Consider the following 21,471-nt stretch of genomic DNA (forward strand, 5'->3'; position numbering starts at 1 on the left):
TCTGTGAATTCAAGGTGTAATAGTGTACACCTTTAATCCCAAATGCCTGGGAGGCAGAGACAGGCAGATCTCTGAGAGTTGAAAGACAGCCTGGTCTACAGAGTTACTTCAGGTCAAAGATACAGAGAACCTGTCTCAAAAAGCAAAGAGTTAAAAGTAAAAATAAACAAAATAGAGGTTAAAACAAAGCTTCACAAAGATGGAAAATACACAGAGAATCTTGATACTGTATGCTATTATGCTCTCTTTAAATTATTTAAATGCTGAGGAAGGAGCAACAGTTGCTAAAAGATATTTATTTATAAATGCTGCTGAACTAATCCAACATAAATATTGTGAAAATGCCTTGACTTTGAAATTTGGATCTAAGGACATGATGCTTTGGAAAGGAGTTTCTTATTTTGTTTTCACAGAGGATGAGACGCTGTTCATTTCTTCTATTCCGATTTGGTATGATGGACCACGCCCTCCTGAAGGGTTGGTGTGAACGCCTTCAAAAAATTGCTTCGCTCAACTGCCAACTGAGATGAAACTAGCACACAGGTTATACCGTGAAAGACCTAATTAACGACGCCCCCATTCAGCAGGAAGCAGTTTGGAGAGAAATAACTGCGCCCATATTCCCAAAAAATGTTTATAAATATTCTTTTACATTTAAAGGGGGATATGATATAGGTATGAATAATTTGCATTAGTATAGATTTTGCTTTATTGATAGAGATTTACAGTCAATTCTGTTATATGTATAAGTGTTTCTGATATTGATTAAGGTGTTGTGATTGTGTAGTTCATTTAAATATGTACTGTATAATTAAGAAATATAGGTTGTTAATGGATAATCATCGATAATAGTAAAGCTTGTAGTCATGTTAGTTAGATTTTCTAGATATATAGAGATATATTTTAGATAGACATTCTTCATGTCTTTCAAAGATTACAGAATAGGACATTTAATGTTTTAATAACTGAGGACTTTTCATGACAATGAGACACTCTGCTCCTGGCAGCACCAATCTACTTCAAGAGGAAGATGGGCATAGAAGAGGATCCTTATGGAGTTTGATAGCCATTTGGGCAAGAAACTGCTCTTGCCTGGACTATTGCATAAACTGGACACAGAGAACCCACAGAGAGAGGTTGTGAAGACTACTGAACTTGTCTAAGGTGAGATGATCTTTCAGGGTTCCTGATTCATGAAAGAGTCCGCGAGACATTCTGCAGGACACAACAGATAGTGACTGAACTGACTTTGAATTTTCCTGCTTTATGGAAATGTCTGCTGGATACCATGGGCCTGAAGGCTGAAGATGGATGCCCCAACGGTACAGAGGAACTTTGGGTGACTGTCCAGGCAGCGAGATGTCTCTGTCATTTCTAGAGTTTTAAAAGTTTCTTAGTTCTTGTTTACTTAGGTAATATTATATCTTTCTGGAGTCTTTGATGGAGTTAAGAATAGTTAGTTATAGTTATAGTTTTCCTTAGTTATGATAAAGATTATTGTAACTTTTACTTGATAACTGTTTTGTTATATGTAATTTTGCTATGTTAAAGTTAAAGCCTTTTTTTTGTTTAAACCGAAAAAGGGGAAATGATGGAGGAAGGTCATTGGCTAATAAAGGCACTGCCCTGGCCCATTTTATTGGTTAGAGGATAGGTGGGAGGAGTAAACAGAACAAAATGCTGGGAGGAAGAGGAAGTGAGCTCAGTCTTGACAGCTTTCCTCTCAGGAGCAGACGCCTCAGAGAGAGATGCCATGCCCTGCTCCCGGGATGAAGCTCCGACCCAGGATGGACTAGGCTAGAATCTCCCCGGTAAGCGCACCTTGGGGTGCTACATACAGATGATTAGAAATGGGTTAAATTATTATGTGAGAATTAGCCTAGAAGAGAATGGGCCAGGCAGTGTTTAAATGAATACAGTTTGTGTGTTGTTATTTCGGGGCGTAAGCTAGCAGAGCGGGCGGCTGGGGTGCTGGGGAATCGGCCCCGCCGCCCTTATTACTACAACACACCACTGGAAAAAGACATGACCCATGTGCTGATGTTGAGATATGTTTACCACACATTACTTGGTAAAAAGTTCAGGTTTTATAATAATATACACAGCATGATCCTATATAAAGGTACATATAAACACATAAGTATGTATTTGTGTGTCTGCGTATGCAGAGAAAAAAACAGGCTGATAGAATATATCTCAAGCTATTTTCAAATTAATTCTAAAAGGAAAGAATTCTGAGGGAGATTTTATTCTTCAAAGTCAGAGCCCAGAAAGGCTAACCACCCTCACAGAGCAGCTCTTCTTTCTACTATGCCATGCTAAAACTCGAAAGTTAAGAAAAACATTTTTAACAGAAGTTATCACTAGGGAAATTACTATAATGTAACCAACAAAATCAATTACTGTATGTTAACTTACTCTTGTTAGCCAAGTTCTGGCCACAGCTAAGTAAGATCTCCCCTTCAGAGATATGTCTGTCCAGAGTTTCTGTCTCAGTGGCACTAATGCTCAAAGAGTTCTCCAGTGTTGATGAGCCAGAACTTGGTATCTGCTGAGCAGAAGGGACCTTGGCGCCCTCAGGAAGTGGGGTTAAGGGAGCAGGCTCTAGTGGTGCAGGCTGAGCAGGGAAGTCGACACTCCCAGGTTCTTCATCTTTGGCCACAGACATTACACTAACAAGATAAAGGCACATTTTCAATTACAGGTTCACTGAAGGTCTACATCCATTCATATATACAAAAACAGACTTACCTGTCTCTTTTAGCAAAGTATTTATATGATCTACACTAACATAACTAATCAACAAGTTATTTTCCGAAGGTGTTGTGCTTTAATCAGGGGCCACCTTGAAAGCTGCTCTAGCCACAAAGAAAATTTATATGTGATATTTAGTAATATAAACATTAATTGATTACAATAAATGATGATCTACACTAGAGAAATTATTTTATATTTCATTAGTAATCTGACAGTTTACTCTTACTTACCTAAGCCTTTTGCAAAGATGAGACAGTATGAATAAATTTAATTTAAAAATATTTATATTGTATACAATTTGGTTTTTTTCCTAAAGAATAGATGAAAACCATGAATGGTGGCAACATGCCTGTCTTCCCAGCACTAAGAAGGCTAAGCCAGGAGGATTAGCAATTTAGTAACAACCTAGTTGTTCCAGAAAATTCCAGACAAGCCTGGGTTTCCTAACAAGCCATCCCCCAGGCCTTCTTATCCACTTTACATGCAGGAGTAGAGTGTAAAAAGAGACAGGCAGGGCTGCAGAACAAGGGTGTGCTCGCGCTTACATAGCTCTCGGGTGAACAAGTTCTTCAACAGAGTTGGGATTCTCTTCATCCAGCGGCAGGTCTCCACTGTCCCATGGCTTGGGAAGTTCAGGGCTTGATAACTTCAACTTGTCAATGGAAATTTCAGACAAAGTTGGGGTAAGTGCGGCTGCTGGGGGAGGTGTGGTAACCGGGGTAACCACTGGGGTACTAACAAGTGTGACGGCAGGTACATCACTTCCTGAAGATAAAAAAGAAACAACTCAGTAAGCAGCTTTCTAGTAAGATGACTTACTGTTCCAGATAACCTCTGGCATTGAAATAATGGCAATCATAACAATGACAACAATAATGGCTTTTAATAAAATTTCTAAAATTGTTAAGGTATAAAAAGTAAAACCTTGAAAGGATGGCATTTTTAGAACTGCCATACATTAAAAGCAGTCTAAGCAGTTATTAGATTACATATTTTCAGAAACAATAGAGAGGCATGAATGCCTCCCGTGCAAATTCACGTTAGAAACTTAATCCTCAATCCACACGTTGTAGTGTGCAGCATGATCCCTTGTGAGCCACCCAGGGGTAGATGAGCCTGACATGGGATTAGCAGTTCCATGAGAAAGAAGACCTCAGCTTGCAGGCTCTCTGGCTGCTAGAGATGCTTTTTACCATTCAAGATATAGCAAGGGGGCTCTCACCAGAGGTGGCCCCTTGGTCTGACATCATAGACTCCTAAATTTTAAGAAAACAAAAAAACCTCTTTAACATATAAATTACCTAGTGTATGGTATTCTGTGACAGCTACATAAACAGTCAAGTGACAACCAATTCCTTAGTTTCCTTGCAAGAAACGGTATTTCCTAATCAAAAACTATAGTTGCCAAAAGTAAAACTGAATTACAGAATTTTTAAGTGCAGACAAGATGCTTCAGCAAGTGAAGCATCTGGCTGACACCCAGAGTTCTTCAGTCATGGTCCCATATAACGGTGAATGAGAAAACCAGCTTCACAGTTCTCCCCTGACCTCCACACACGTACCATGGTGTGTGTGTGCACACACACACAAACCAATGTTTTTAAGGAAACAAGGTTTCTACCTTTTTCAGCACATATCTCTTTAAGAGGGGAAGCCACATCCTGATCTGAGTCACAGGGAGAAGAATCTGGAGTTTTTACTAACACGGGCTCCTGAGGAGGCGGTGGCGAGCATGGAGGAGTAGGCTGTGGTGTAGCTACTGGAGTACAAACTCTTACCTAAGATAATTTAGTGAAACAAGACACACTATGTTTATAATCACCCAAACAAAATCAATATGAAACAGTAACATGAACTCAATCATAGACTATACAGAACTTAAGCGATGGGCAAAGTAACAATAACATAGGAGCTTAAAAGTTCTCTGGTTCTTAAGTATTTAGTTGCCAGTGTAATACTCTTGGGCAACTGAAGTAACTCTGCCTCTGAAAGAAACAAGGAGGATTAACTAGATTCAAGAGTCGGAGGCCAGCCTGGACAATATAATAAAACCTCATCTCCTAAAAAATAAAAAACTCCCAAAACTAAACTTAAAAATTTAGGGGACTTTTAAATTCTAAAAGTATCTCTATTGTATAGGAAAGGCTAAATAAAATATAGAGTTGAGGTATCAGTTCAAGTTTTCCCAAAAGCCTTTATTCTCAACAATTATACACTCCCTGTTTATACTTGTTTTTCCAAACTGTCTTAATCACTGCCATGAAAACATGTGCAGTGCAGGGAAGGAAGGGAGGTGCACGGGGACCGGGTTAGAAAGTCTCACTCTGAGCATCGAGTTACTAAAGCGCATACATCTATTACCTATCACACGGTGTGTAAGGGAGGAGGACAAAGAGAGGAAGGAAGGCACAGGACATGAGAGAGCAAACAACATATGTGTGAAATGTTATAACCCATTATTTTTGTATGTTTACTGAAATAATTAATAAAAAAACAAAGAAACTTTCTTAGGAAATACTGCCAGTGGTTTTAAGATAGAGTCATATATCCTCAACTTCTGAATGTTTTTAAATATAATAGGGGGCTGGAGAGACGGCTTAGCAGTTCGTCCGGAGTACCAGGATTCAATGCCCAGCACCCACATGGAAGCTCAAAACTGTCTGTTTCCAGGAGATCTGATGCCACCTTCTGGTTTCTGTGGGAACTTCACACAAGTGGCAGACATACGTGCAGAAAAAAACACTCATACATTTAAAACAATAAAATAATTTTTTAATATAGGGCAGATATAGAGACAGATTTTAGAAATATGTTCAACTGCCATCAACTGTGAAATGTAAGTAAATACAGGGAAAAAATGGTTACTGTATCACACATGTAACTTTGCTGCAGATTTTAAAATTTCTAAAAAAAAAAATGTTGAGTGTGATTGCTCATACCTGAACCCAGTTCAAAGTCAGCTTCAGCTGCATAGAGACTTTAAGGCCACCTTGGGCTAAAAGAAACCCAATCTCAAAAATAAAATAATTATATGCTAGGGGAAATGTTAATTACAGAAACAAGGAATAAGATTTTATTGCATTCTATGATCTCTTTTTATTTTTGCTTTGTTTTCTGAGATAGGGTTTCTTTGTGTAGTCTTAGCTGTATTATAATTCACTCTGTAGACCAGGCTGCCCTCAAACTCAGGGATCTACCTGCTTCTGCTGAGTGCTGGGATTAAAGGTGTGCATCACAACCACCCAGCTACAATTTACAATCTTACAACAGGAAGTTTAAAATGCATCTTTTTATGCAGTTGAAATGGCTGAAGTAGGAGAATTATCATGATCTTGTGGCCACCCCGAAATACAGAGCTCCAAGCCAGCTTGGACTATAGGGTAAGACCTATCTCAAGCAGATACACACATACACACTTGCTCTTAAATAATGTCTAAAAAATTTCCCCACAATTCTTAAGTCACAAAAGGAGGTAAAGTTGTTCCTACCGGCAGGTTAGTTTCATTTGTTGAAGGATCACCAGAAACACTTGTGGCAACAGGCCCTGGCTTCTTTGCCTCTCTGTCACCTAACATGACAGCAATGGTCTCAGCAAGTGCTTCATCCACAAAGTGGCTGATCATGTCTGAACTCACAGGAACCCCGGCATCAATAAAAAGCTGGAGTGCTCCACTGCTTGTCCCTACAACTGAGAAACAAGAACTTCAAATAACACCAAGAAACATGGCTTACCAGCCAAACCTTCATTCTTACAGTTTAGAGATGCCGACCTATGGGTGATGAGGATGGGAGGAAGAGCAAAGATAAGAAGAGAAGCAAGTCTACTTGCCTCAGAAGGACAGATAACAGCGTAAATAAGCATCCTCTTTCAACAAAGCAACAAACTTGGTTTAATAAACAAGTAAGTTTAATATGACTTCTTCCCCCCACTGCAGAAATTAATGAATGTCACATCTGTGCTAACGTCCTCAGCTGAAAACAATGCTAAGTCCACTCCTCAGCAAACACAGGATGCAGTAAGCAGGAGCCACGCCCCTCCCTCTAGTTCAGGTGCATGATCACAACACTGCATGCTGTTCCTCAAGCTTCTCTAACAGGGTCTGGGAGTTAAAGGGCAGGCTGTAAAGGAAGAATAGGCTAATCCAAGATTGGAAAAACAGGAATAAAAAAAATGTTTTTAAAAAGAACACCTGCTGCACACAAATTAAGGTGGACAAACACACTATACATTTTAAAAGTTAACATAATGCCAAGCTAAATAAAAGTCAGCCAACAACAACAACAAAAATGTTATGTAATACTTATGTATGAAAGTCTTCAAAGATTAAAATCCAGCGACAGAAAGGCAAATCACAGTTGTTAGGGCCACCGCGCATGGGTAGAGCCTGGGAACGGTCTGCAAAGCAGCTCAAGGATACTTTGTTATTGACAGAAATGCATAGCTACTTTAAAACTCGTCAAACTGCATATGTAGAACTGGCGACTAAATTACCATTTACAAAAGACTGATGTCATTCACTATTCTACAGCTGTTGCCAAGGAATCATGACCAGTCCCGACCCTCCTCCATGTGTAGGTTTGTTTGTTACCCAGTTGAAATATACTCTTTGGGTTACCTTTCAGCTCCATTTTACCTTTCTTGGTGGCGAATCTGAAAACAGAGTGTCAAACATTAAAGTCCCAAGTGTTCTAGGGGTTTGCTAATATTTTTCCTAATTTACTTTTATTGTCTATTTTCATACTGGGTAATTTTATTCTATCCACAAATTCACTGGCTGTTTGTTCTGTTGTTTCTATAGATTAACTAATGAGCCATGACGTGGGGTTATTTTTATCTCATTTTTTTTTGTCGTTTATTTGTTTTGGTTCTAAAGTTGCCATTCAGCTTATTAAAGTTGTGTCCTCTACTCTACTGAGATTTCCTTGGCAACAGCTGTAGAATAGTGAATGATTCAACTTTGAAATTTCCTGTGAGCCCAGTGGCCCACCCATCTTGTTAAAACAAGAGGGCTTTGCTATCAGTTTTACTCTATGTGACTAGGAGCTGCTCCCTCCCTTTAGCCCAGGCTGCATCAACTAGCTTTTCCAATTGTAGTGTAGAAAGGTATTGAAAGGAGACAGAGACAGAGACCCACACTGGAACACTGGACAGAAATCTCAAGGTCCAAATCAGGAGCAGAAGGAGAGGGAGCACGAGCAAGGAACTCAGGACCTCGAGGGATGCACCCACACACTGAGACAATGGGGATGTTCTATTGGGAACTCACCAAGGCCAGCTGGCCTGGGTCTGAAAAAGCCTGGGATACAACCGGACTCGCTGAACATAGCGGACAATGAGGACTACTGAGAACTCAAGAATAATAGCAATGGGTTTTTGATCCTACTGCACGTACTGGCTTTGTGGGAGCCCAGGCAGTTTGGATGCTCACCTTACTAGACCTGGATGGAGGTGGGTGGTCCTTGGACTTCCCACAGGGCAGGAAACCCTGATTGCTATTTGGGCTGACGAGGGAGGGGGACTTGATTGGGGGAGGGGGAGGGAAATGGGAGGCGGTGGAGGGGAAGAGACAGAAATCTTTAATAAATAAATAAATTTAAAAAAAAAGGTAAAAAAAAACAAGACTGATGTCTTCATTTTATATGTGTGTGTATATATATATGTATGTATGTATATATATATATACATATATATATACATATATATCTTTTTAAAGAGGCTTCTAAAGTACTGTATTTCCATTTGACCCCTCAAATGCACTCAGTGTTAGTTGTCCCTCCCCATATTCCCTCCCTGTTCCTGTTTAATCCTCCCGCTGCTTCTCCACACTGTATATTCTATTTCCCCTTCCTTAGGAGCCCCTCCCCTCCTCCCTAACCCTTTACTATACTAACCTCTGCGATGACATGGATTATAGCATGCCTACCAAAGGCTTTAAAGCTGAGCCTGCTAACACAGACACCCATACTGGACAATGTGCAGAGAGTGAGAGACTGGAATACTCAGTCTTAAGTGGGACACATTCATCAAACTCTCAGGGCTCAGGGAACATTTAAACTCACAAAAGCCATGATAGCATACACAGGGCCTGCACAGATTCAAGCCAGACCAGATCCCGAATGAGAAGGGAAAGTCAACACTAACTCTCAGCCCTAACCAAGAAGCTATCTACAAGTGTGCAAAAGAAAAATTAGTTTCCTCTAGTGGAGTCTCGCTGGGTACATAAACCACACTTTAGGGGAGGCTCCAACCTCAGCAGTAGAGGACTAATACAAAAAGAACTCAATGGTACTTCTACAGACTTTCTGTGTTATATTGCTTGGTTTGAGCTTTTTGGTCTTATTGTTCTTTCATTTGTATATCATGGTTTCTGACTTTGTGTTTTTATGGATTTTGTTTTGGTGTGTGTGTTTCTTGTGCTTTTTCTTTCTTTTCTTTTTATTCCCTCCCCGCCCCAATTCTGGTTTGTTTTTTTTGCCTATCTGTGTTCTAAAGAGAGAAAGAAAGGACAGAGAGTTAAGTGGGTGGGGGGTAGGGAGGGAAAAAAGACAAATTGTGGGGTAGAAGGAAAGTGGAAAAGAAGAATCAGGAGAGCCAAAGAGATGCAAGAGGGAGGGGCAGAGGAATGGGATGAGCTTAAAGAACGCCTCGCTGAGCCATTCAGTGAATGCTCAAGCCCTCATGGGGATCCCAGTAAAACACGAGGCACTGAAGAAGCAGCGTCTATAATACTGAATGGTTTATAGTCTAGTGAGTGAGGATGGTATGTAAGACTATAATAAACTCTGATACCTATTATAAATTGATTTTGATAATTAATCTTGTCACCTAGGAGATACACCTCTAGACGTATCTATGAGGACAGTTCCAGAGAGGCTTGAGTAGGAGAAAAACACTCACTCAATGGGCAGCACCATCCCATGGACTAGAGCTCTGGACTGTATTCAAAAGAGGAAGGAACTGAGTATGACGCATTTACGTCTCCTGTGCTTCCTGAGGATGTAACGTGACCGGTCACTGCATGCTCCCATTGCATGTCTTTGCCACCACAAGGAACTTCTACCCTCTCAAACCACCAGCCAAAACAAATCCTGCCTCTGTTAGGTACTTGACTGCAGCAATGAGAAAAATAAAGTAGGGGCCTGAAAGAAAGGAACTGCCCCCGATGATGACCTGAGTTACTCCTAGAACTTACTGTGCAAGAGAGAACTGAATTGCAAAAGCTACCTCTGGCCTGGGCATGCATGCACTCATGCACTCACACAGTATTCTATTGTTTCTCCATGAACATATATAATGAATATATTTACATAATATATTTATATAACTTACATATGTACATACATATATATATATATGGAGAATGGTTTAGCAACCCAAAAGCTGCAATATATAATAAGAGGGGAAAGACATACTAATGTCATCCACAGAGAAGCAGAAAGTAAGACAGCAAGGATCCAGGTGACCACCAGGATACAGAAATCCACAAAAAAATAAAGGCTTTAACATTTAATAGCAACAGTGACAACAGGTCCATTTCACGTACCAATGTCAGAAGCTGATGGCTCGCTTGCCTCACTAATGGAAACACTGGCATCGAGTCTGGCTTGCTGCTGCAGCGGAAAGAGCCCAGAGATAATCCTTGACATTATTTCTTGTTCTACCCTAGAAGTATAAAGTTAAATACACCTAAATTGGTTAAAAGTATAAAACGTTAGCTATTGTCCCCTTTAAGAATAAGCTGTGCTCACAGCACAGCCATGGGAAAGCAGCCATCTGACAGGTACACCTGGAAGGAAAAGAACGAGCGTGGGAAGCCCTCCTGGGGGACAGACTATGAAACAGACTTAGAGCTTTCATACTAGACTGACAGAAAGCTACCTGCAAGCCCCAAGTTAACTTTGAGATTTGGGTGAATGATCATCCAGTGTACTATGCACTTGACAGTGTGCGTCTCACCCAGAGAACACACTCACAGTCACACCAGATCAAAGCTCCATGAAGCTCACCGAGCAGAGTTTGGGACGGGGCAAGGCTTACACAGCATCCTTAAACTAGCCAAGGAATGTTTCTACTTGTGAGTTAATTAGAATGAAATGATTTTATTTTAAAAATGCTAGAAAAAGTCCTGTTCTCGTCTCAATGAAACACAAACAGATCGCAAGGCAGGGTAGAAACTTTTCCAGGAGGGTTCTTTTCCTTGAAAAAGAAGAAAAATGTTATTTCCTAGGTCACTGGTAGGAAGAGGGAAAGAAAAGGGAAAACTAGGAGATTTCTTCCAATTCATTGCTTAGGGCCGTTAACAGGCACAGTAAAAACGATTGTTATAGAAATGATTAATTTCATTATGGAAAATTCAGAAAATGAATTTTTTTTAAAAACTGGTGCCGGGCAGTGGTGGCGCACGCCTTTAATCCCAGCACTCGGGAGGCAGAGGCAGGTGGATCTCTGTGAGTTCGAGACCAGCCTGGTCTACAAGAGCTAGTGCCAGGACAGGCTCCAAAGCTACAGAGAAACCCTGCCTCGAAAAACTAATAAATAAATAAATAAATAAATAAATAAAAATTGGTAAGGTTCACTCATAATACTAGATTCAGAGATAAGTACACTTAATAACCTGATATATATTTCAAATACTTGTTTGGTGCAAACTATATTATTAAGGTGTCATACACTAGGTTTATATTGTGTCTCTTGCTTTATTTACACACCAGTACCCTATGTTTCATTTTTACTGAGTCCTCCTCTAAGCCACATCCATTTATATCTGCTATTCTGATTCTATGAATGCCAATAGGATTAGAAACTTACCACTGAATTAAACTATTTTCCAATGTTTCTTTCCTCTCAATTACTTTATCCAAAATATCAGTAGTGGGATGAAAAGTAGAGACCACCGGAGGAAACGAAGGACCATTGTATTCTGTAGGAACGACCTTAACGCTTCTGTTAAACTCCAGCACCGGGGCAGAGCACTCGGGAATTTCATCACGCTGTTCCTCTTCCTGGTAACATCATAAAAACCAAGTATTACATTCATACATCTGCTCAACATGAGTACCAAGCATAGGCAAAGAACTCAGCTATATGAATTAACCAACATTCACAAACCAGCCAATGACCTTTCCACTTAAGTGATAAGACGTTAAATATAGCATACACACTACACAGCACAGACATCAATCATACATGACACTGGAGAAAATGCATTTACATGGTTTGTGTTTTTTAAACTGTGTTCAGGCTCTGGGTGTAGTTCGGAGTGGAACAGCTGTCTAACATGTATAAAGCCCTGGGTTTGATTCCACATCACCATACACACAACATAAAAAATAAAATTCAGGCCAGGCAGTGGTGGCGCATGCCTTTACTCCCAGCACTCGGGAGGCAGAGGCAGGCGGATCTCTGTGAGTTCGAGGCCAGCCTGGTCTACAAGAGCTAGTGCCAGGACAGGTTCCAAAGCCACAAAGAAACCCTGTCTCAAAATAAATAAATAAAATAGAATAGAATAAAATAAAATTTAATATTCATCCTATATATATTCAATAACTAAAAAACTTGGGGATTCTAGCATTAAACATTATGAAATATCCAGAAATTTATGAACTTGATTATCACAAAAAACCTGATAATCATAAATATTTCTTCATTCTAGCAGAAGCTGAAATTTATATTTGAATATACAGCTAATCTTATGCATTACTTTCATTACCGTGTCACATCCCAAAGTCATCTCTGAATTTTTTAACTTTTCCTTATGAAAAATGCCTTATCTTTAAAAGTTTATAAAATAATGCCTAATTATTACACGTTATACGTAGATGATATGAATCACATGTCTCTGATCACCAGCTTCAACAACTATCAACTCCTGGTCAACCTTGCCACCCAAACCTTCTACCCCATCCACTTTCTCTTTCACACGTCATTCTGGCCCAAATCACACAGATAATTTTCTCTATAATTAATTAATCATCTCAAAATGCCCATTCTCTTTATATATCACAGTTCATCAATATTCTACTGAGGAATAAAGCCCTCAGATAGTGAGAGGAAGAGCTGGAGTAAGAGACTCTTGTCACTTAACCCAAATCTACTATTAAGTCTACAACCGCTTCTTCCACTTGCACCTTGACAAACAAGTCAGCCAGACAAGAGCATGCTAGACGTTAGGAATATAAAGACAAATAAGGCTCCTAGCTTCAAAACACTTGTGTGGAATTCACATGGGAAAACACCTTGGGTACAAAAATACAACGCACACCCATGCATAATCTAAAATAAGATCTCATTGAACGATGTATGTATTTTGTGTATATGCGCCTGAGTCTAAGCACGTGAAGCACATGTGTGCAGGAGGCAGCAGAGGGCAGGAGGAGTTAGGGGCAGCTGTGAGTCACCATGCTGGGCACTGAGAACTGAACGCAGGGGCTCTGCAAGGGCAACAAATGCTCACCCCTCAGTTTTCATGAACAAAATAATCTTAATTTCAAAGTCAAGGAAATGTGAATGATTTATTGCTAATGCTAGATGACTTAATATAATACTAAATAAGCTGGGCGGTGGTGCACGCCTTTAATCCCAGCACTCAGGAGGCAGAGGCAGGCGGATCTCTGTGAGTTCGAGACCAGCCTGGTCTACAAGAGCTAGTTCCAGGACAGGCTCCAAAACCACAGAGAAACCCTGTCTCGAAAAACCAAAAAATAAAAAAATAATAATAATAATACTAAATGACTTATTAATAATACTAAAATAATCTTAATCTTATGTCTCCTTTTTCACCTATTTTACTTTTTCCTATCTTTCTCTCCTATTTTACTACTGCCATCAATTTCATAACTTTGACATCCATTCTTGGATTTTAGACTATAAGGTTTTTTCTCAAAATAAACCTAGCGTTGCCTCCAGAAATCAAGGTTAAATGTAATAAAATGGAGAAGGCCAGAGAAATGAAGGCAGCAGGTAATGTTCCAGGTGGAAACGGTGGGCTGTCATTAAGTTTATGAAGACAAAATTATACTACAGAAAAATACTTCATAATTTTAAAAGAAATCTAAATAATCATATTTAGAAGTTAAAGTCTATTTAAATCAAAGTAAAAACATGTTTCTTAAAGCCATGCAACATAGTTATGACAGCCAGAAGGCATTCAACTACCTGGAAAAGTATTTGTAGGAAAAACGACTTCTGTCTCTAAGCTTTGTTTACCTGAATAACATCAATTACTTCATCAAAGTCAGTTCCTGGGAGCTTTGCCTCTTCTTCATCCACCTTCATAAATTCTGGAGTCTAAGGAAATATTAAAAAGTTTTACTGCCTTCAATCTTAAAATATGTCCATATAATTTACCAGATTTTCACATATACTATAACCTTCATACAGCCTTATTACTTTAATATTCTATTCAGAACTGATTTAATTAGTAAATAAAACCTAGGTTAGTCTTCAACCCATTATCTCATCACTTCAAAGAACTATAGAAAATTATTTTCAATAAAAATATTTTTAAAAAAATGATCAGGAGGCCATGGCAGAAGGGTTACTGTGAGTTCCGGTTGGGCTAGTTGATAAGTTCTAAAATAGTCAGGGCTACAGTGTAGACGCTGGTTCAAAAGACAAAATAAACAAAAGTGCCAGTTTGACATTTAAGCTGAATCAATAAATAAAAATTTTAAAAATTTACATTTGTTTATTTTGTGTGTGCCCATGATGACACCAAACCATCATGTAGAGGGTCAAAGGAAAAATACAGGAATCAGTTTTCTCCTTCTATCATGTGGGTCTTGGGGATCAAACTCTGGTCCTCAAGCTTAGCCACAAGCACTGTTACCCACTGAGCCATCTCCCCCGCACTCCATGGAAACGTTAAAGCACCTATCAACAGGCTGAGGAAAGTACTTAAAAGTGCAGCTATGCAAGTGTCCACATTTGCAGACTCAGAAACAACAGAAACAGATTACATTGGTGTTAAAGTAAAAAAAAAAAAAAAAAAAAAATGGGACTAGCAAGATGGCTCAGCAGGTCTGTACCTGTGCTTGTCCCCAAACTGGACAACCAGTGCTTCATTTCTGGGACCCACATACCGGAAGGAGAGAAACAACTCCTGATGGAGTAACAGTTACAATAGAAGAACCCTGACACCTACCTGGATCCAGGTGTGCAATGGCGGAAGAGAGGCTTCTTTGGGACTTGGCGGAGAGGAAAGCCTGTCAACGCTGCTGTATGAAATGCTATCGATGTCCACACTAGGCAGTATCTACAACAGAACAGAACATCAGTGTTCTGTTTACCTCTAGGACTTGAGTGACTGTCAAAAAGGACAGCAAAACACACCCTCTAAATTGTTATTGTGGTTAACTGTTACTTTGAATTATGAAAGCATATTATACAAAACAGAGAGAAAAACACAAAATTCTCTCTTAAGATAATTTCACTTTGACGACCTACACCCTTTCTGTTTATTACCCATTTAAGCAAGATTTAGTGTTCTCGGTCCTGATTGTTTTCGTTGTTATTAGGCCATAAATACCTTATCCTGCTTCTCTGTAGAGTTCATATTTTAAATAACTGCATAATATTTTAAGGATCATAAATCCTTACTGCCAGTTTTTCTCGTTGTTACACATAGGTCACCACCACAACAAACAAACCCCAGTATCTTCATACATGCAGTACTTTCTCCCCAAACTTCATGTTAGATCGATTCTGATGAGCTTTTTGGGCCACAGAGCAAGGATATTCAATATGCTTCGTAATTATTGGCAAAGTACTATCCAATCCTTGTTTATACCACTAAAAACGTACCTCTAAGTTTTATCCAACACTCAACTAAAATGAGCAGTTTTGCAAAACAAAAATTAAATGGGAGTATATTATTATTTTAATTATTATCTTAGCTACAAGCAAGACTTACATCTAATTTCCTTTTTATTAATCCATACTTGACCCTTTGTAGACTTTCATTCATGGATTGGACTCCAAATGGATTTAGGTCTATGTTTTCTTATAACTTACAGAAGTCTTTGTATTTAAAACAAAGTCTTCACCAGAACCTTCCCTTCATATGCTGCCACTATACACTGCTTTCCTTGTCAGTTAAATTTCTTTGACATATGTAACTTTTAGACTTGAAATTCAAATCTCTCTTCCCTATTATATCTAAAGTATTTGCTTTATCCAGATCCAATACCCAGAATTTGTTTCAGTTTTAATTAAAGTCCAATGAAATTGTCTTCAAATTTTTATGACTTTGTATTTTATACTTTTGAGTGCCAAATTGGAGGTCATTTGGTATATATAGTAAGAATTTGGAGTCTATGTTGAATGGTGGTGGTACATGCCCTTAATCCCAGCACTTGGGAGTCAGAGGCAGGAGGATCTCTGTGAGTTCAAGGCCAGCCTGGTCTACAAAATGAGTTCCAAGACAATTAGGGTGGTTATACAGAGAAACCCTGTCTTGAAAAACAAAAAACAAACAAAAGAATTGGAGTTTAAAATTACTTGTTTCTTATGTCATTAAGCTGAATATAATATACATTTTTCACTTATATAAAGTCTACTCTCTTTAACATAACACGTCTCTATCCTGTTCTATGTTTTTTTTAAATAATAAAGTGAATTCTGAAATCCTACTACACTGGTCTAGTAACCCTGCTGCTTGGCTTTGAACTTGCTCTGTAGCTGAGGATAACCTTGAACTCCTGATCTTTCAGCCTCTACCTTTCAAATGTTGCCCCAAATAAGCCAACAAACTTTTTATTTTTCTAAACCCTTTATTCTTTCAGATATCAAAATTATCCTAAAGTTCACGAAAACAAAATCTCATGATATTTTTTAAAAATTAGCATTTCACTAAAATTTCACATTAAATTGGGAAGAAGGTTAACCTGAATGTTTTTGGTGTATAAAAATGAGTTCTTTGTACTTTCATTCATGTTTTATGATTGGATAAAATTGGAAGTATTGATTATATTAATCAATTCATGAACTCAATTGTTTCTTTTATTGTATGTTTTGGTTTATTTAGTTATTTATTTACTTATTTATTACTGAGGCATGGACTCTCTGCACAGACCTAGCTGAATAGCTAGCTAGAAACTTGCTAAGTAGATCAGGCTGGCCTTGAACCTGCAGCAGTGCTACAATGGTTGCCCCCTTGGCTTGGACTACAGGGATGTCCCACCATGCCCAGCACGGTAATTCTTAAAAGTTAATCACAGCACACTATCAACACCCTTTAGAATAATGTCCTGTAGTTTTGCTGTGGACCCTGACTGAGAAGAGGAGCTGCAGAACAAGGACAGAGGCATCACAGCCTGACAGTAATAAAGGAACCTTAATGAAAGCGAAGTCTTCAGAAAATTATGTAATCAGTTTTAGGTACTAATGGCTGACAAGGGTTCCTGTGGCTGTGACAGGGTCTGCTCGCGCACCCTGGCATACCTGTACAGAGAGCTGAGGGGGATCCTTCTTCTCTGATTTCATTTCCACAACTGCTACGTTAGGTTTCTTGACTCTGGCTTCTAGTTTTCGAGATGAGGGAGGAATGGAAGTAGTCACAGTTACAGGATGTGGCTTGTTTATCAGTACTCCAGCAGGTGGTGCAGAATCACTATTACTTTGGGTTTGTCCTGTGAAATTTAGGGTAGAGAATAAGAACTATTTCTAACAAAAGGAAAAAATCAAAATGTCTGGATCTTTGTGACTGCTCTTGCACACAAAAGGAAAGGCGTCTCCTAAGCACCTCTCCATCACCACGGTCTACACGTGCTCACCACGCCAGCCTGTGGGCAGCTGTCAGCAGTGCCGAACTACTAGCTACTGTATGTCATTCCCATTCCATACACTATCTTATTCTTAAAGTAAAGGTTAGCATCTACATATTAGAAGATGCTCCATACTGCCAGCTTTCACGTCAGAAAACCTGCTTGTTTTTTACACTTCAGAGTAAAGCTGAAGGAGCCAGGCACAGCAGCCTGGGGGAATGTGCTACAGACGTGGGCACAGGCATTTCAAGGACCTCAAAGCCTCAGCACCTCCAGAAAATGGCAACCCTTTGCCCTGGCTAGGGTCAGGGTATGGCAAGACTGCCCTCCTCAGTCAAACAAATATAGACAGTGTGTGGAGAAAATGTCCACCGTAACCCTCTCCTCTCATGACCCCTGCGTATTTCCTCCCCTGGAGATTGAACCAATCAATCAAGATTAACTAACCCTGTCTCCTTGTTTATCTGTAGGCATCTTGTTCAGCTGTATTCAATAATCCCAGGCTCTCAGTTCAACTGTATGAAATGAACAGTGAGCTTCCCAGGAGTAAAGGTTTCTTCACCAGAGAGCCCAGTTCATTGGACCCCAGTTTTTTTGTGTGTCATCTGTGTGTTTATCTTGCCTTCATTCTCTTGCTGACCCAGTCAGGTCCAAGACCCCGAGACTGTGCACAGCAAATGCCCACAATCCCAGCTCCTAGATGTCTAAAGTCAGCCTAGACTACATAATGAATTCAAAGTCAGCATGGGCTAGTGTGAGACTCTGTCTCAAAAAATAAAATGTAGGCCTCATTTATAATTACAGTGTACTCTCAGAGAAGAAATCAGGAAAAATATTTCACTCAAAATAACTCCAAAACTTTATGCGTTTAGGAATATATCTAACCAAAGAAGTAAAAGACCTCTGCAACAAATGCTTTCAGATATTAAAAGGAAATTACAGAAGATAGAGATGACAGAAAGACATTCCATGCTCCTGGATTGGCAGAATTAATATTGTGAAAAATGGCAATACTACCAAAATTCATTTTCAGATTTAATGCAATATCTAACCAAAGTCTAGTGCCATATTTCACAAGTTTAGAAAAGACAATACAAGAACGTATTTGTAACTACAAAACACCATGAATCAACAAAGCAATCTTATAAAGAAAGAACACTATGTAGATATCACAATACCCAATCTTAAATTATACTACAGAGCCAAAGTGACACAGACAGCCTGGTCCTGGCATAAAAATTGACAGGCAGACCAATGGAACAGAGAGAAACCAGAAATAAAATCACTATGCTCATTTAATTTTTAACAAAGGAGGCAAAACTGTACACTGGAAAAAAAGCCAGTTCAACAAAGGTGCTAGCAGAGAAGGGTTTCTATCTGCAGAAGAACGAAATCAAATTCATATTTTTCACCTTATACTAAAATAAATTTCAAAATGGATCAAAGACTTCACTTAAATCTGAAACACCACAACTTCTAGTTCCAGGTGACTGACTGCTCTCAGGCCTTCACTGGTGTCTGCACATACACTGTACACATAAACTCATACAGGCACACACAAAACACACAAATTAAAAATATAAATCTCTCTTTTTTTAAATGTAATTAGGGTTGAAGAGATGGCTCAGTGGTTGAGCACTTGCAGCTTACAGAGTATCTGGGGGGGTTCTGTTCCCAGCACCCACAGACGTGCAGTTTCCATGCCTTTTGTCCCTGAGTAAAGGTATGTGATGTCACACCAGTAGATCTGTCCAGTTTTTAACGGGATGACTCATAAAGACCTCATATAAGGAAATAAGCAACTATTCACCCAGAATATATGACCACCTAGCTTTTACTTATCATAACCTGGCTCAAAAGTATATAAAAATGCTTTAAAGTATCTCTCCTAACACTTATAATATTAAAACAAACTGGACTTCTTGGATTATGCAGGCCAATGACATGTTAGTCGTATTACCTACACCAGCAACACACACAGAGAATATTTCCTGGGAGAGAGATTCTGGTGAGAACTCACTGCTGAAGAGATCACTGTCACTGCATAAGCTACATCTGAGGCTCTCCCCAGACATAAGAAAGGAGGTGGCCCCCTGCAACTGATCCTAAGCAATGAGTCCCTTCCCGTTCTCCGCTGCCACATATTCGTCATTTCTTACCTAAAAGAATTGCCATTGGGATTAGATGACCTTCCAGGGTCCCTGAAACAGTAGGCATTTCTCTGCTGGGGCTGAACAGATATTGCTGGTCACCATGAGGTAGTGTGGTGATAGGATGTTGCAGTTTAGGATCCATTTTCATAGGTTTTGTTGCATAAAAGTCAGTCTGTGTTCTTGCCGACTTGACTTTAGTGCCTACAACGACCATCAGTAGCAGACATTTAAAAATATGACAAGTATCTACTACCTAGCCACTGTGAAATACAACTCTTTTTCAGCCAGATTTCATTCAATTTAATAAGTTTACAGGGTCTCCAGTAGAAATAATACATAGATCAGAGGCTAGCAAACTTATTAAGTGGCCAGACAGGAATGACTTATCTCAATTGCAACCATCCAACTTTGGTGATATAACAAGCAGTCATGGATTATAAATGAGCATAGCTATATTCAAATAAAAATTATCTTCAAACAAAAACCAGGCAGCTCACCTGCAGACCAGTTTGCCTGTCCATTACACTTGAATACAGCTACTATAATACAATAATTTTTAAAAAGTTGAATAAAGATTCTGAAGAACTTATCTTCAAACTCATTAATTTTCCTTCACAATATAAGAAACTAATGACCATTTGTTAGGACTGTCCCCCATTTCCTCATGACACCTTCACTCATTATATAATTCTGAATAACCAGTTTTTATCCTTTGAAATTATGTAGTTAATCTAAGTCTACACTTACTTAAAACTTATAAGTTAATGTTATTGTATATATTTCTAATTCTATTATGTAGATTTATACAGATACTACATTCTAAGTTATCAAGATCTTGTAAGTTTGTCAGACATAGTGGCACGGCACCAGGAGGATGAGGCAGGAGGCTGCCAGAAGTTTGAGGAGAGCCAGGGCTATAATATCAAGAGCCCTACCTTAAAAAAAAAAAAAAACAATTGATCCAGTGGTGGCAATGCACATCTTTACTCCCAACACAGAGGGCGCAGAGGCAGGTGGACCTCTAAAGTTCAATGTCAGCCTAGTCTATAGAGTAGTTCCAAGGCAGCCAGGGCTACACCAAAAAACCTTGTCTCTCGAAAGAAAAAAAAAACATAAACAAACAAGGGATGGAGAGATGGTTCAGAGGACCTGAGTTCAGTTCCTAGCATACACATTGGGTGGCTCACTACCCAACCACCTGTAGTTCCAGTTCCAGGGGATCTGGCACCCTCTTCTGGCTTCTGGGAACACCAAACACAAACATAAATAAAAACAATTCTTAAAAAAAAAAAAAGTCAAGATCTGGGGGAAACACACCTTTAACCCCAGCACTTGGGCATCAGAGGCAGGTGATCTGTGAGTTAAAAGTCAAGTAGTCTACATAGTGAGTTTTAAGACAGCCAGGGCTGCACAGGGACCCGGTCTCAACAAACAAACAACAAAATCACATAAACAGAAAAAAAACTTAAAGTTTTTATTATCTGTCTCTTTACAGAATTTGAATTTCTTTTTCCATGTCAAAGAGGAAAACCAGCAAGTAACAAGGCCAAGGATGTGTACTATGTCCAGAGCTGTCACTCACTTTTACCTTAAAAGGCTTAGTGAAAAAGCTATTTGAGAGGCTGGAGAGATGGCTTAGGGGTTAAAAGCACTAGCTGCTCTTCCAGAGGACCTTAGTTCAATTCCCAGAACCCACATGGCAGCTCACAACTGTCTGTAATCTCAGTTTCAGAGATTTGCAATAGACATACATGCAGGTAAAATACCAATTCACATAAAATAAAAATAAAGATTTCCA

General features: G+C 39.2%; 1 protein-coding gene across 2 annotated transcripts in view; it reads right to left on the reverse strand.

Moving 5' to 3' along the window:
• The window catches only part of Kiaa0586 (KIAA0586 ortholog), a 94,389-nt gene that overhangs the window by 42,997 nt on the left and 29,921 nt on the right, over nt 1-21,471 (reverse strand). For both annotated transcript variants that reach the window (XM_041658236.1, XM_041658237.1), the window contains exons 15-24: nt 19,680-19,874; nt 17,198-17,385; nt 14,901-15,011; nt 13,964-14,044; nt 11,567-11,760; nt 10,302-10,420; nt 6,246-6,445; nt 4,379-4,535; nt 3,303-3,522; nt 2,419-2,672 (exon numbers count right to left, since the gene is read on the reverse strand). In XM_041658236.1, the coding sequence (XP_041514170.1) occupies nt 2,419-2,672; nt 3,303-3,522; nt 4,379-4,535; nt 6,246-6,445; nt 10,302-10,420; nt 11,567-11,760; nt 13,964-14,044; nt 14,901-15,011; nt 17,198-17,385; nt 19,680-19,874 (1,719 nt within the window). The remainder of the gene's footprint in view (nt 1-2,418; nt 2,673-3,302; nt 3,523-4,378; nt 4,536-6,245; nt 6,446-10,301; nt 10,421-11,566; nt 11,761-13,963; nt 14,045-14,900; nt 15,012-17,197; nt 17,386-19,679; nt 19,875-21,471) is intronic.

Source organism: Microtus oregoni, unplaced genomic scaffold (genome assembly GCF_018167655.1).
Source record: "Microtus oregoni isolate MIOR12 unplaced genomic scaffold, Mior012 000009F_ref0000495, whole genome shotgun sequence".
In the NCBI taxonomy this organism is placed as follows: domain Eukaryota; kingdom Metazoa; phylum Chordata; class Mammalia; order Rodentia; family Cricetidae; genus Microtus; species Microtus oregoni.